Genomic DNA, 15,036 nt, shown 5'->3' on the forward strand with positions numbered 1-15,036 from the left:
CTCGGCCCAGGAGCGGGTACTCTATGCGGCACATATCGGGAGCGCGATGCAGAGCGTAGTCTGGTCATGTGTTCTGCGTAATCTATTTTGTGTACATTTGCTGTTTGGAATTGATTGCTATATGCCATTCTACTTCAGACCTCGGCAAAAAAAAAAGAACTCACGAGTGCGATAAATCACGAAATGCACAGTCACAATTATCAAAGCGAAGAGTCTGACGTGATTGCGATCATTTTGAAAAGGGACTTGTGATTATCTTACACACGGCCGATGCAACCTGAATGAGGAGGGAAGATTTTCCGGTTGCGCTGAGCTGTCATCTTATCTCGCTGGTCCGAGCAGTGCGATCGCACTGTGGCGCCAGGGCCGGTGCGAGGGGTGTGCGGAGCCTGAGGCAAAAACACATCGCGGGGTCAGTTTCACACCAGCAGTAATGGAACGATAAGAAATCATAAGATTTTCGTAGTGGGATATTTTAGCAGTACGCGAAAAGGCGGCAGGAGAGATGGGTGCGAAATCCTCGGCATAGCTTGCAGGGTTGGCGGATTTCTCTTAAAAGTGGGACTTTTCCCCATCACATGACGGAATGGCACATAACACATTCTTCTCTCATTTATGTTTTAGTGGAAGATCGCGCGTGCGATTAAGTGCATACTTGACACTAAAAAAAAGTATTCCCTGGTTGAGGGCTTCGTGCGCGGGCCCTATGCAAGCGCAGGAACTAAGGCGGACGCCTTACTCGCCACCCCCCCCCCCCCCTTATCGCCGGCCTTGTGTGGCGCCCCACGGAAGTGCGAAAAGCAATCACAACACAATCGGACTACGAAATGGCGCGCCTCATGGAATGATTTCGTGAATGCGCCATCAGAAGCTGCGGCGGCCGGTGCTCATTGCTTGAGGTCGAAACAGCTCGCGCACGTTCACATTCAGAAAAGGTTTCGCGCGGATATGTTTACTCTTTTGTGGCATGGTCGATTCTTTTGTATTGTATCCCGTATCGATGCCGATGCGCATCTGTTGTACTGCGAGGACAATTGATTCTTCGTTAGATCCAGATTGTTATGTAGCCCACATTTTTATAATGGCTTCCACCACGCTTTCAAGAAAATCACAATTTGTCCTGTTTCCATAGCGTGTGCACAAACTCCCCTGCATGTCATTTGCGGAATGCAAATCACTATTAAACGTTTGAAGCACAGTATTTCCAGAGCTGGCGACAAAGCCGCGACACAATAGTGAGTTTTAGTGAATCGTACGCTATCGCCTTTGCGTACGGAAGGGATAGCGTGATGGTTCTGCGCAATGCGCGAAGCTCTCTTGATGTATTTCGCGTGCGCAAAACCGCCAACGCTATGCCTTGCGTACGCAAAGGCGATAGCGTATGATGCACTGAAACTCTCTGGAGTTTGCTACATTAAACAATGTTGTACATTGCAGCGTGTTGGCCTTATGATCACAAGATCGTGGGTTCGAATCCGGCCGAGGAACGTTATGGTAGGATACGAGTTGCTTAGAAACGCCGTCTTCCGCGAGGGATGGTAAATACGGGGTGCCGTGTGCTGAGCTTTCATGGTACGTTAAAGAACCGTCAGGTGGGCAAAAGCAATCTACAAACTGACCGCTGTGCGCCGCTCATGATCTCAGCTGTCTCGCGACGTAAACCCCTTTTAAATATAATAATAATAATAATAATAATAATAATAATAATAATAATAATAATAATAATATTATTATTATTATTATTATTATTATTATTATTATTATTATTATTTTGGTCATTTCTGTGCCCAGTCAGGAGTGGATGACTGCTTTTATTCTAACTCCTATATGTCAGAATTTACAACCAACAGACTGTCGCTATTTATGATAACATACCATCTGTCCCCCACAAATGAAATAGTTGCCTATTCTCTCACAGACCGCTCCGGGATCATATCAGCGATGATACAGCGCAAGCCGCAGGCGCTGTCCGGTGGCGTTGTTATCGCAATCGTACGAGTGCACTATGCGTATAGTAATGCCCCATGATCACGCTTTATTATATCGCGAACGTGTGACGTCAATCGCCAGTGTCACTGGAAAAAGTGTTTTTTCTCGTAGCGTGGTAGTCTGCGATAACCAGCGGTTGTCGGATGAGTGAATACAGTGTATTTACAGTATGCACAGTGTACTTACGCACGGCGCTGTAAATACCATCGCTGTGAGTACGAGATGACGGACGCCATACCAGGCAGCGCTGACTACGCGTGTGACTGAAATGGGCGCACAATATATAACGAATGATTGTGATCGTGAGTTATCGTGAGTCAAAATGCCGAGCTCTGTTCTACCCTCAAGGAATCTGAGTTGCACTGATTTGTTTGTTCTTTCTGGAGAGACATTGAAGCACTGACATAAAAGGCGTGGGAATTAGGGTTCGTACTTTCAAGCACAAGCTATCTAAGAGGGGAGACGTCCGAGTGGATGGCATTGGGCCTCGAAACTAAAGGTAAACTCGTACTTGCAAACGCGTTTATTCAGGCTCTAACATCGTAGAACTGCATGACAGGTACATCATACATTGGAAATACATATGGGGTTTTCGACATCATAGGTTGGCGATATCATCGTCATCATGTATATCTCTCACCCTCATAGGTCGGCGAATTCACTCATGATGATCATCATCGACATCACTCACCATAATATCACTCCGAATGATGTGCTTTTGAGTGATAGGCAAAGGCGTGATGTGATACTGAGTTAGATGTGGAATAATGGGCAATGATCTGATGTTGACCTTGATGTTAATGCTGGGTAACGACGTGATGCTATGTGCAGTGTGATGTTGAATTATCGGTTATGACGTGATATTGACCCTCAAATGTGTTAAACCATGTGGATAATATGCCCCTGGTACCATGATAAGGGGGTGTCGCCACCTTTAAATGGCTCTGATGCCGCCTTCTTTTTTATCTTTGTTACAATCCCAGGCGTATAACATGACATAAGTGGTTCATATGACTTTGCCACTATGATTGAAGGGGTTTTACTCTGTTTCCGGCTTTTTCGAATTTTGTCGTCGCTGTTACAACCCCAGGGGATGGCATGACATATGTCGTTCATAATATGACTTTGACACCGTGATTAAAAAGATTTTTGCTCGTCTGTATGACGAGCAAAATCCCTTTGCTCGCCTGCCGGCTCTGCTGCCGCCTTTTTTAGAATTTTGCGGTCACCTCTGTTACAATCCAGGGAAATGGAATGATATAGGTGGTTTATAATATTACTTCAGGCCTCTATTGCACACAGGCCTCTGGTGCCGGCTTTATCCGAATTTTGTTGTGGCCTCTGTTACAATCCCAGTAGGATGGCATGACATAGGTGGCTGATAATATGTCTTTAGCGCCATGATTGAATAGGTTTCGTTCGTCTCAATAGTTATTCAAATTACGTGCTCGTCTGTGCCTCCTGAAGAAGTTAAATGAGATTACTAAAACTGCGTGTACCGCTACTTTAAGCTGTAATATGCAACACGCGTATTGTATACTGCATATATATTATACATGGTTACACATTCATATTAGACATTTACATACACATATATATTACACATCTTCCAGAAATGAATTCCGCACACAGAGACCGCCTCCAGAATAACTACACCGGTGTTCTTGTCGTTGTTGTTCTTATCGCATGGTATAATAACGTATTTTTAGCGCTTTCAGCTGATCGTTTTCGTGCAGCGTAGTGTAGGTGGTGTAGGGTTCAGCCTGGAAACGAACGAAGAGCAAACACAAGTACCAATGAAATGCAACGCACGTTGGTCGTGTGACGTGCACACTCGACCCAGTGCTACCTTTTGTGCACGAAGACTACCAGCTGAATTCGCTATAAGGTGCCGGGATTTTGGAGACAATCATTCACGAGCGCATACTCTTCCGCAAAGTCTGGACAAGCTGGGACACCTCACAAGTCACCAGAAGGGAGTGGGCATGGCAGTCTCTGAGCAGCACTTGAACCGGTTTCAATCCGAGGGCGACGAATTTTTGCAATTATAGTCAGTGACAACCTAACTCCTCCAATTGGGACCACAGACTCATTCGTGAAACGCTCCTGCGACTGGCTACCAGCCTTTGCAGAACACCCCCGCTTCGTGGTGTAGTGCCGGATGTCCCCCAGTTCCCACTTGGCCGCGCTCCACTACATTCGCGCGCGCGGAGCGATTCATGCGTGGACGCGGGGTCAAGTATATGACTTATGTTGCCACCGACTATAGTCTTCACATGTGACGAAACCTCGATGCACCATTTCGTCCCAGAAAGAAAAAGAAGCATCAATTGTATCGGTCAACCTTGAACAACCCTTCTACATACGCTGTTGGAGATAACGGGACGCAATGGCGCGCCAGGAGAAATACTGCAGCGCCACCATGCGCCACCACTATCTCCACGGAGTTAGTAGGGGAGTGTCAGGGAGGTTGACCATGCGGCCAATATGGAAGCAGAGTTAGTGTGGTGGACTCATTATCTGGCACAGCAGGGAGTATGACCTCCCTGTGTTCAGTTATCCTATCGGCGGCGCAGTAATATTTTGAGTGCTGACGGACACGACCATGGCAGTTTGTTATTACCTTGTACCGATAAGGCCGTCTTCATTATTTGAACCCTCCCTCTTCCGTACATGTATTATCCGTTGTAGAAAAGGTGTCCTCCCGTTCGTGTTTGTCACTTGCCCTTGCTATCCTTTCCCCTTTCATAATGAGTCCTTAGTCACTTCCACCACATCTAGTACCACAAGGTTGAGAGTAAGTGAAGGAGACAGATTCTTCTCTCATTTTTCAGTGTCCTGTGAAGTTGGAGAATGGCAATGAAGTAAGGCTACCCTGGCACACCAAATATGGAGTGGCCGTCGTAACAGTCCTCACTGCAACTGCGGACAGTCCAAAGTGAGTACATGCTGAATATTGTATTATTTACGTTATACTACATACGGGGTCCTATTACGCAGTAGCTACGGTCATCATTTTCTAACTCAGACCAAAATATTTCGGGGAGAGTTATTCTCTGTAAAAGGATTCTGAAATCATTATCAAAAAACAAGAGTTTCGAAATACGGGGCATTGTTTTTTTTATTATTATTATTATTCTTTACGGAATTTTTATATAAAAGGCTATGAGGAAAGGCATACAGAAGGTGTACATGAAAAGGGTAAATGAAGGAAAGTAATTGTTCCGAGGAAGGAACATACATAGGGAGAGTGCCTCGTACTTTTGTCGCACGTATGTGTGTGTGTGAAAGCAGGAGAACTGAAGGAAAGAGTGAACGCGTGTCCCGTCAGTGAAACGAAGCTCCCAGGTAAGTCGTCGGGAAACGGGTGCCAGCGTGGTCGAATTGGTCCATACGCTGGACCGGTAATCAACAGACGCGAGTTTAAAATCCCGCCGCTAACTGGCTTTTTCGATTACTGACATATTTCAACTGTCCATATACTGTACTTGGTGTTCATTTTTACGCGCAATATATTTTTAGAAGAAAAAAAACAAGAGAGCAACATAGATTTTTGAATAGAACTTTTGGCAGTTCAGTTATATGGCCATGCGGACATGTTCTCGAAGTATGCAACCTTCAAGGTGGCTTACCTAAAATTCGTTAACTAACTCCTTAATTAGGGGGAAATATGTTTATCGAAAAGAAAAACGAGGAAAGGTTAGTCAGGCATAGACCGACTTGCTATTGCTTTCATAAAAAGAAAACGAAGAGAGAAAGAAAACGAAAAGAAAGAAAAAGAAATAATAAGGAACAGAAAGAAAGAAAAAAGGTAAGGAAACTAAACGAAAGAAAGAAAACAGAAAAAAGGAAAGAAAACGAAAAAAGAAAAGAAAACGAAGACAAAAAAGAGAGAAAAGAAACACGCACATACACACAGACAGATACACAAAGGGGCCTTAGAGACTGGTCGAGAGGCCGGGGGCACGGAGACAGCTCAAGAGGGCAGTCGCAACTGCCCACTGCTTGTGCAGGACCGGGCCGAGCAGCGTGGCCAAAGAGACGTTAGGGTAGCCAAGTTGGCGCAAGTGGCGTTGAAGGACGAGTCTTTGTGAGAGATAACGGTTACAGGATAGGAGGCAGTGCTGCATGTCGGCTTCCACACAACAAATTGCGCAATTGGGAGTGTTCGTCTGGAGCATTTTATACAGGAGTGAGGGTATCCGTGCAACATTCATTCGAAGACGGTGGAGGAGTGATTCTTCAGCTCTATTACACTGGCAGGCAATAGTAAAGTCCTGCATAGGGTCAGTTAGAGTCACTAAATAGCTTCGCTCAGAGTATTGCATTCCTTTTCCCCGGCAACATGCCGGCAGCCGTCTGGCAACGTTCAGAGCGCAGCCCTCCTATTGGACAAAATCTGAATCTCGGCGGCATTTTGTTGACGTGCCAGTGGAACCGCTGTTTCTTGCTTTCTCGCTGGCCTGTTTCAACGTGCGTCGCGTTTCCTGTTTCAAAACAGTTTCTAGAACCGTCAAGCGAACGCAAGCAGCATGACTGGCTGCTCCGCGCTTGGTTGCAGAAGCCGTACGGAGCACGGGAAACGACTATTTCGCTTCCCGACGAGAGACCGAAATGCTGACCGTCGTGCCCGCTGGCTTCACGTTGTACGAAGGAAAAACTTCACCCCCAGTTCTTCGTCACGGCTGTGTGAGGTAAGTATGAACGCTTGAGTTAGCACAACTTAGCACAACTTTCGGCGGTACAAATGCATTACCGATAGATGAATACCTTGCGCTGAGATAAAATATCAAGATCTGTATCATGTTTCACGCACGTTGTGTGTAACATTTGGCCGAACATTCCAATCCAGGACCACTTTGAAGCCAACCAATTTGAATGCGGCAGGGCTGACAACCAGCGGCTGTTGAAGCCTTACGCTATCCCTACTATATGGAAAGCAGAGGAGACTCATCCTAAGAGGTTATCCTCTAAGGTCCCTGACACTAGTCCCTGCTGCCCTTCTCGTGATAGAGCAGCTGCAGAAGACACAGAGAACCCATGCGGTAGGCAACCGATACATTGGACTTAACTTCTCATTGCTTACGTTAGTTATTTCGAAGTAGAGTTAGGCTTTAGTTAGACTAGCTTAGACTTACTTATACTCTTGGAGTTATTGTTTCCCCTCCCTCATATAATAAGTAGAATTGGAGGAATGCGGTTGACCACGAAAAATGAACATTTCAGTAAGAATCACAAGTGGAGACAGTGCTTCTACAGGGAAAATATCAAGGGGAGAATTTGTTGAAAACTGAGGAGGGGTGGGGTATTCGACCTCTCAACAACGGCACTGTCTTCAACAGGACTATGCATATATACAGAGCATAAATATTCATATACATTTTTTTATCTGCCCAGCGTGCTGGAGTCTTGGATGGTGCTTCTGATCATGACAGCCCTTTGGACCAACACATCTATAGTGAGTACGGTGAGTGGACTGTGAAAGATTGAACTGTGGATTTATATTGTGAAGACTATGACAAGTGCGTTTTACTTTACAGACAAGATAGATGTGGGAAGCATCACAGTGGACGGCACGCTTTCAACCCTCCACAGTGAGAACGGCGAGTGTAACTACCTTTAGTGTCATCACTTAACTTCATGTTTACATTGACAACATTGCGACAATTGCATTTCATTTTACAGGTAACGGGGAGATGGAGGATATCACAGTCAACTGCACGCTTTCGACCATACACAGTGAGGACGGTGAGCATGACTACCTTTAGTTAGGGATGGGCAGTATTTAAATACATTGTAATTAAAATACTATTTAAAATATAAATATGTGTATTCAGATTTTGTATTTAAATGCAGACTTGAAAAATGTATTTTTAAATATATTTACATACCATTTTTCGGGTATTTATCCTCCTAAATACTTCATAAATGCTCCTAAATATACACTCTAAGAAAAAAAGGTGGAATTTCCTACCCAAGCTGGTAGAACGACAGTTTCTAGTCTGCAGTTATACCCAAAAGGTAAAACTGGTTGGAGTAGAAATGTGACTGTAATACAGCTCTACCGAAATACCTTAAAGTTAGCTCATACCTTAAAGTTGCCCTGCATTTGACCTTTCGAGAAGATGGGAGAGTTTGGGGCGCAGTTATGCCGTGTTTGTACTAGCACTCCCATGCGTGAAACCGTTTTAGATGGCAAGTTTTTCACTGTTGTTGCGGACAACGGTCGCGATTACCCGATTACCTTGTACGAAGCATCTTCATCAAATTTAATACAAGCACTTGTCCATCGGCACTGCGTGGATGCTGTTCTCCTTTGCGAATCTGATTGTTCGGCCGAACAGAAGATGCTTAAAAGATGCAGTCTTCGAGAAACTTCTAATATTAAAATCGCCACGATAATCTAACAAATGAATGCTATTGTTCGTTGCTGATTTGTTGTTATGATCATCGTTATTTCTGTAATTCCAGATGACATTTTCCTCGCACTATTTATGGTAGTATTACGATATTTAAATACTGTATTTATATTTTGTATTTAAATATTCATGTTGAAAAGTATTTATGAAGAGTATTTAAATACCCCTTTCGTCAAAGTATTTTGTATTTATATTTAAATACTCAAACAATGTATTTATGCCCATCACTGCCTTTAGTGTTGCGACTCAGCTATAGGCTTACATTGACAAGATTACGACAAGTGTGTTTTATTTTACAGGTAATGAAGAGGTGGAGGACACCACAGTGAATAGCACACTTTCAACCGCACACAGCGAGGACGGTGAGCACGACTACCTTTACTGTTGTGACTCAACAATAGGTTTACATTGAAGACACTACGACTATGTTTCATTTTACAGAACATGGAGAGTACAGCTTGGACATCACAATGGACAGCACACTCTCAACCATTCCGAGCATCCTAGATGAGGGCAAGTAATTCTCCTGTTAAACTTCATCAAAATTAATCAGTCTTCCTCACAGAAAACTGTGTTCTATATTTCAGATCATTCTTCTGCAGCTTTGACTTTGGTTGAAATGCAGTTGACTTCCCCACCTCAGCATACTCTGCTTGCCAGTGAAAGTACTGCCTTCAACACAAATATTCAGCCTGAGAGAAGTGCACCAAGTAGGACATCGTCAGAAGTGATGAAGAAAAGGCGAATACGTCGAACACCCCAACAACAAATAGAAGAACTCCGCCGCAAGCTCAATCTTGCCTACAAAAAAATACGTAAACTTGAAAAGAAAGTGCAAGCGTTGGAGAGTAAGTGCCCTCTTTTTCTTAGTTCTTGTGACAATGATTTACAGAGCATAGGTTTCGATTTCATTGACACTGGTCCTTTACTTTAATTGTGTATCTTAAGTGTGTTGCTATAACTGTCATATGATCGTTATTTCCAGGTGATTCCAGGGGACACCTGTCCAGGGACCAGCTGGTGTGCATACAAAACACAGATATGCGAGGCAACATGTGGTCAGAAGAAACGATAAAAAAGGCCCTCCATATTCGACTGAGCTGTGGACGTGGCGGCTACGCCTTCCTGAGGGATTCCAAGTCTTTGCCACTTCCGTGTGAACGTGTGCTTCTCAAACGAATTGCAGGCATCAAGTTTGCACCAGGTGAGTAACATTTCTGTGCTTGTTGCCATAATTTGGTCATTGTTATTACGAAGCATGCAAGTAACTGCGGCATTCCTCGCCGTTTCTGTTACAGGAATACTCGAGGAGCTGCTTCCTGCACTTGAATGCAAGGTTAAGACCATGGCACCTTCTGAAAGACATGCTGTCCTCTTAGTTGACGAGATGCAGCTTACTCCGGGACTGGACTACGACTCGTCAACAAAAACTGTCATCGGGTACTCCAGCATCCGTTTGTCAGAAAAGTCTTCTGGTGCCATCCATGCCACCCATGGATTGGTCTTGATGCTAGCAGGGCTATCGTCGAGATGGAAGCAGACAGTGGGGTACCATTTTACTGGTATGTGATAAGAGTAGGAGCAGCAAATGTTCGTAGCCGATATTATCGATGTTATCCCTTTTCTGCATCAAATATAAAGAATTATCGACATTCAAATTTTGGATGATTCTGCACCTCTCTTGTAGAGTCAAATGCTGACATACTGCTTTCATCATGTAATTTCAGGTGATTCTGTGTCTCCTGCCATGTTGAAGGAAGTGATCTTCACGACTATCGCCAAGTGTGAAGCAATAGGTTTGACTGTGGATGCCATCATTTCCGACATGGGCAGTGCTTCTACTTGCCAGAAGATGTTGTTGCTCTTCACAAGCTTCCAACTAATGACGTAGAGCCGAACAGTGTTCCTGAATATTTTGTCACAGGTTTGCGTGAAAAGCTTAAATTTTTTACATGTGTCTGTGTCCTACATAAAGGATCTCGTCAAGGAAGATTCAAGGCATGACTTGAAACTGGCTCCACACTTGAAGGAGAAGCACTTGGACGCCAGCCATTATGACAAAATGAGCGTCTCTTCTGCAGTTGCTGTATTGAATCATGCTGCTGCTGCTGGGATTAAGTACCTCGTCCACGCAAAGAAGTTGCCTGACACAGCGCTGACAACTGCGTGGTTCCTGCAGCAAATTCATCGCTGGTTCACACTTATATTCTCTCGGAGCTTCAATGTGGCAATGAGCAAAGCGAAAGAAAACAAACATGAAGAGGCAGTCACCTTTTTGCAAGACTTCATGTGCTTGTTCCAGAAAATGACCATCAAAAAGCAAGGGCAAGCAGCTGCGTTTAAACCTGTCCAAGCTGGCGTAATTATCACGACCGCGAGTGCTTTGCACATCCAGAAAAAGCTGCTGGAGGAGTACAAATTCCGGTTCGTGCTTCTGAGTCGCCTGAGCCAGGATGCACTTGAAAACTTGTTCTCCACCGTTCGTCGGAAGCATCCCATTCCCAGGCCCCTTGAGTTCAAGTCCACACTCCGCCTAATCACCCTCTCCCAGTTCTTCAGCCCAAGTCGGCAAAGTGGTTATGAGCATGATGATAGCGCTGACCTGCTTGAGTTTATTGCTTCAAAAGGAGGCAATTGCGCAACTTGTTGTGTGGAAGCCGACATTGAGCACTGCCTCCTGTCCTGCAACCGCGGTACCTCTCACAAAGACTCATCCTCCAACGCCACTTGCGACAGCTTGGCTACCCTAACGTCACTTTGGCCACCCTGCTCGGCCCGGTCCTGCACAACCAGGGGGCAGTTACGACGGCCCCTAATGCCCTTTTGTGTATCTGTCTGTGTGTATGTGTGTGTTTCTTTTCTCTCTTTTTTGTTTTCGTTTTCTTTCTTTTTCTTCCTTATTCTTTCTTTTCGTTTTCGTTGTCTTTCTTTCCTTCGTTTTCTTTTATGAAAGGAATAGCAAGTCGGTCTATGCCTGACTAACCTTTCTTCGTATTGTTTTTTTTTTTCTCAATAAACAAATCCCCCCTAATTAAAGAGTTAGGTAACGAATTTTAGGTAAGTCACCTTGTAGTTGCATACTTTCTTCGAGGGCATGTCCGCCTGGCCATATAACTCAACTACAAAAGTTCTATCTATCAAAAATATATGTTGCTTTTTTTCCCAAAAATATATTGCGCGTAAAAATGACCACCCCGTACAGTATATGGACACTTGAAATATTTCAGTCATCGAAAAAGCCAGTTAGCGGCGGGATTTTAAACTCGCGTCTGTTGATTACCGGTCCAGCGTATGGACCAATTCGACCACGCTGGCACCCGTTTCCCGACGACTTACCTGGGAGCTTCGTTTCACTGACGGGACACGCGTTCACTCTATCATTCAGTTCTGCTGCTTTCACACACACACATACGTGCGACAAAAAGCACTCTCCCTTTGTATGAATCTGTCCGATACCACCTACAAGGTGCGCACTGTGTGAATGAAGCGGAAGCGGTCATTATTTAAATAGAAATTCAAACGAGTTCCGTGAAAAAACGTCATTTCTAAACCAGGCCGCCGTCGGCATTAAAATGGGTACTACCTCTTTGTGGGAACTTCAGTGGACACCTTTTAGGGAAAAATCTTCCACCGAAGCGGGTCATTTGTTGTAGTAATTAATTGATTTTGGTTTACATATTTTTGTCGCGGCGAAGCGCATCATCCATTGCTGGATAAGTTAGTCGAAAAGCATCCTTTAGCGCTTCAGCGCGACCAGCCGCGAAAAAAATATGTAAACCGACATCAATTAATTACTATAAAAAAGTATATAATAAATAAACAAAACTATCTCAAACCTCAACAATAAACATAACTAATTAAATAAATAAATAAAATTACGTAATAAATAAAAACTTCCTATATCTCCTCTGCAGGGTTTCCTTTTATCTGCAACGAATTGTCGTGAAAAGGGGACTTGCCTTAGGGAGGGTTTACTTTTGGCATTGGATCACTGGACGGGGCTGCTGCTAGGAAACCAATTGTTTGCTCAATTAGGAAACTAATTAACGGAGATGTTTTAATCAACTTTTTAATTCTTGTCTTTAGGAAGCACATTGACATTGCAATATTAAGGTCTGGTTACCACATGATCCGCCCGAACCACTGATGAAGCACTAAAGTAATCTCAGCGCGTGCTATATAATCAACTATTTCACCTCGGCCGTCCGCTGGAAACAGAAAGTGATCGCCAAAAGTGATCTCCGCCTTCACGTACCGTCGCAGAAAAACGTAATGCTTCACGGTCTTTGTTTTCTTTACTTTGTTTTCTTTTTGCTTGCAAAGAACTTAGCGCATCACCACTACATATCAGCGCTTATCGTACCGGGGAAGGGCAAGAGCTGTGTCCGGCGAAATGAAATGACTGGTACGGCAGGCGATTGCGAATACATGAAAGAACAAAAGAAAGGAAAAACAAAAACAAAACAAAGATCGTGAAATATACCGTGATGAAGGTTTGTCAACATCGCGTATGACGTTTTTCTGAGGGCGGAGATATCGACGTCACCCTTCGCTGTTTTTGTGATCACTTGCTGTTTCTAGCGGACGTCCGAGGTGAAATACTTGGGTCTATAGCAGGCTCTGAGATTACTTTAGGGCTTCATCAATTGCTCGAGCGGGTCATGTGGTGACCAGGCTTTAATATTGCAATTTCAATGTGCTCCCTAAATCCAATGATTAAAAAGTTGATTAAAATACCTCTGTTAATTAGTCTCCCAACTGAGGAAAACGTTGGATTCCTAGTAGCAGCCCCATCGAGTAATCGAATACCAAAAGTAAAACCGCCCTAAGGACACTCCCCTTTTTATGAAAGTTTGCTGAAGATAAAAGGAAACACTTTCTATATGAGATACGCACATGGTATACCGAGTTTAGGACTGCAAAGCAAATAATTTGAAAACTGAGCAAGGCAAATTTAACGGAATGGAGCAGCCAACAGGTAACGGGCGATAACATTGTCAGTTAGGTGAGAGGAAGGGCAATTGGGAGTCTATAGCGAATCATTCCCCCTCTCCTTCCTTCTTTTTTCTGAGAGTGTACATGACGCAACTCGTCTGCTGCGTTCTGTCGTTTTGTACTGCACAATGAACACTGCAACAACGGGTTTAATTGAAACGGAAATAAAATCTAACTGGCGCACGTTGACAGCAGCGAAAGCGACTTGATATGATGGTATGACCGACACCGTTTGAGGTGCTCACTGTGTCAAGAGACCTTTTCACTTTTTTTAACTTTTCTGTTACATTTTCAGCTTTAAAATTCGCTTCAAACATCGTGACATTAAGGACATCGTCTTCCAAGTGGAGCTGACGGTGAACCATGTCACCAAGGCGTACATATACGGCGCAATACGTGGCACAGGTCCTAGTGTCACAATGAAAACAGGAGATCACATTCTCGTGGAGTATCATGTAAAACCTGGTGAACAATTCATGGTGAGTTATTTCATGCTTTGATGAACTACAACGCAGGTGATGCCAGTGGCCTCTGAACACATCATCTGTTCACATGCGAAGCTGACTGCGTTTTAACATAGATATCACGAGGAGTGAGTTTTGAACAGATAGAACGGTCGATGCCTCCGTGGCAGCGTCCGGGAGCCGCTATGATTGATACGGGCTTGCAACGCGTCTCGGCATCCTTCATCTACAATCCAATTCAAGTCGTGTTCTTCCTCTGTGCTCCGTGTGCGTTTGTTTTACTTGCTGTACTCGCATGTTCTAAAAGGCTAAGCAAGAGGTGATAGAGGAAGAATAGCTAAAACTTTATACGAGGATGACAGGCATTGTCTTCTGTGCCTTCCAGTGCATTGTCTTCCTATCCCTGTATCGTGATTCCTAAAGGAAACTTCGTGACCAAATAGTTCTGTTACTTTTACGATTATTGGCATGTGTCGAACGCAGATACGGAATACGGAGACTCGTCTGAAAACGGTGCAGACGTCACAAAAAAATGTAAGGAGCTGCGAGTCCACTCTTAAAAAAAGGGGTGTACTAATTTTCCTTGCCACATATATCACTCCCTTTTGAAGAGCATAATTACTGTAAAAGGATCTCCTCACTCCCTGAAGGGAGTGAGGAGATCCTTTAACACCTTACTGGAGGGTAATGGTACGCTAAAAAAGGAGTGATATACAGGGTGTACCAGCTAAATGCGCACATATTTTTTAAGAATATGCAGGGTGTTCAAAATTAATCTTTCACGAGCGCTACGCAGACACAGCGATGACAGGAAACCGGATGATAACTTTACGCTACTTGTGTAAGTAACACCGTGTGTATATGTGTGTGTGTGTTTATAAGTCCCAAACGTCGCCACACCAGCACTGGACAGCTGTTTCGGCCTTGTTGGGCCTTCATGAGCAATGCGTAGGTGGGCGACGTTTGAGCGAGTGGCGTCGGAAGGTCACGTAGAACGTGATGTCCGGCCGTCAGGGTGAGAAACTCACCTCTGAAAGCCCAGTGCGAAGCCCTTCGCAGTGGGCTTATACTGGGCTGGGTATATATATATATATATGTTTGTAAGTCAAACGTCGCCATGCCAGTACTGGACAGCTGTTTCGGCCTTGTTGGGCCTCATCAGCAGTACG

General features: G+C 44.3%; 2 protein-coding genes across 3 annotated transcripts in view; both read left to right on the forward strand.

Annotated features, from left to right (window-relative positions):
• LOC135391555 (uncharacterized) overlaps nt 1-15,036 on the forward strand; it is a 202,718-nt gene that overhangs the window by 45,315 nt on the left and 142,367 nt on the right. For both annotated transcript variants that reach the window (XM_064621853.1, XM_064621854.1), the window contains exons 2-3: nt 4,824-4,927; nt 13,699-13,882. In XM_064621853.1, the coding sequence (XP_064477923.1) occupies nt 4,824-4,927; nt 13,699-13,882 (288 nt within the window). The remainder of the gene's footprint in view (nt 1-4,823; nt 4,928-13,698; nt 13,883-15,036) is intronic.
• LOC135393192 (uncharacterized) lies at nt 9,004-10,308 on the forward strand. The gene is made up of 4 exons (XM_064623687.1): nt 9,004-9,256; nt 9,394-9,612; nt 9,707-9,970; nt 10,136-10,308. Exons 1-4 carry the CDS (start codon nt 9,028-9,030, stop codon nt 10,297-10,299), a joined length of 876 nt encoding a protein of 291 aa, XP_064479757.1. The 5' UTR covers nt 9,004-9,027; the 3' UTR covers nt 10,300-10,308.

The sequence above is a fragment of the Ornithodoros turicata genome, chromosome 4, assembly GCF_037126465.1.
Source record: "Ornithodoros turicata isolate Travis chromosome 4, ASM3712646v1, whole genome shotgun sequence".
In the NCBI taxonomy this organism is placed as follows: domain Eukaryota; kingdom Metazoa; phylum Arthropoda; class Arachnida; order Ixodida; family Argasidae; genus Ornithodoros; species Ornithodoros turicata.

What these genes read in the sequence shown, in the direction of transcription:
- LOC135393192 (XM_064623687.1), top strand. Translation starts at nt 9,028, where the DNA reads ATGCAGTTGACTTCCCCACCTCAGCATACTCTGCTTGCCAGTGAAAGT. An exon ending in GAAAGTGCAAGCGTTGGAGA is followed by an intron (nt 9,257 to 9,393) that starts GTAAGTGCCCTC and finishes CGTTATTTCCAG; the next exon opens with GTGATTCCAGGGGACACCTG. An exon ending in AGGCATCAAGTTTGCACCAG is followed by an intron (nt 9,613 to 9,706) that starts GTGAGTAACATT and finishes TTTCTGTTACAG; the next exon opens with GAATACTCGAGGAGCTGCTT.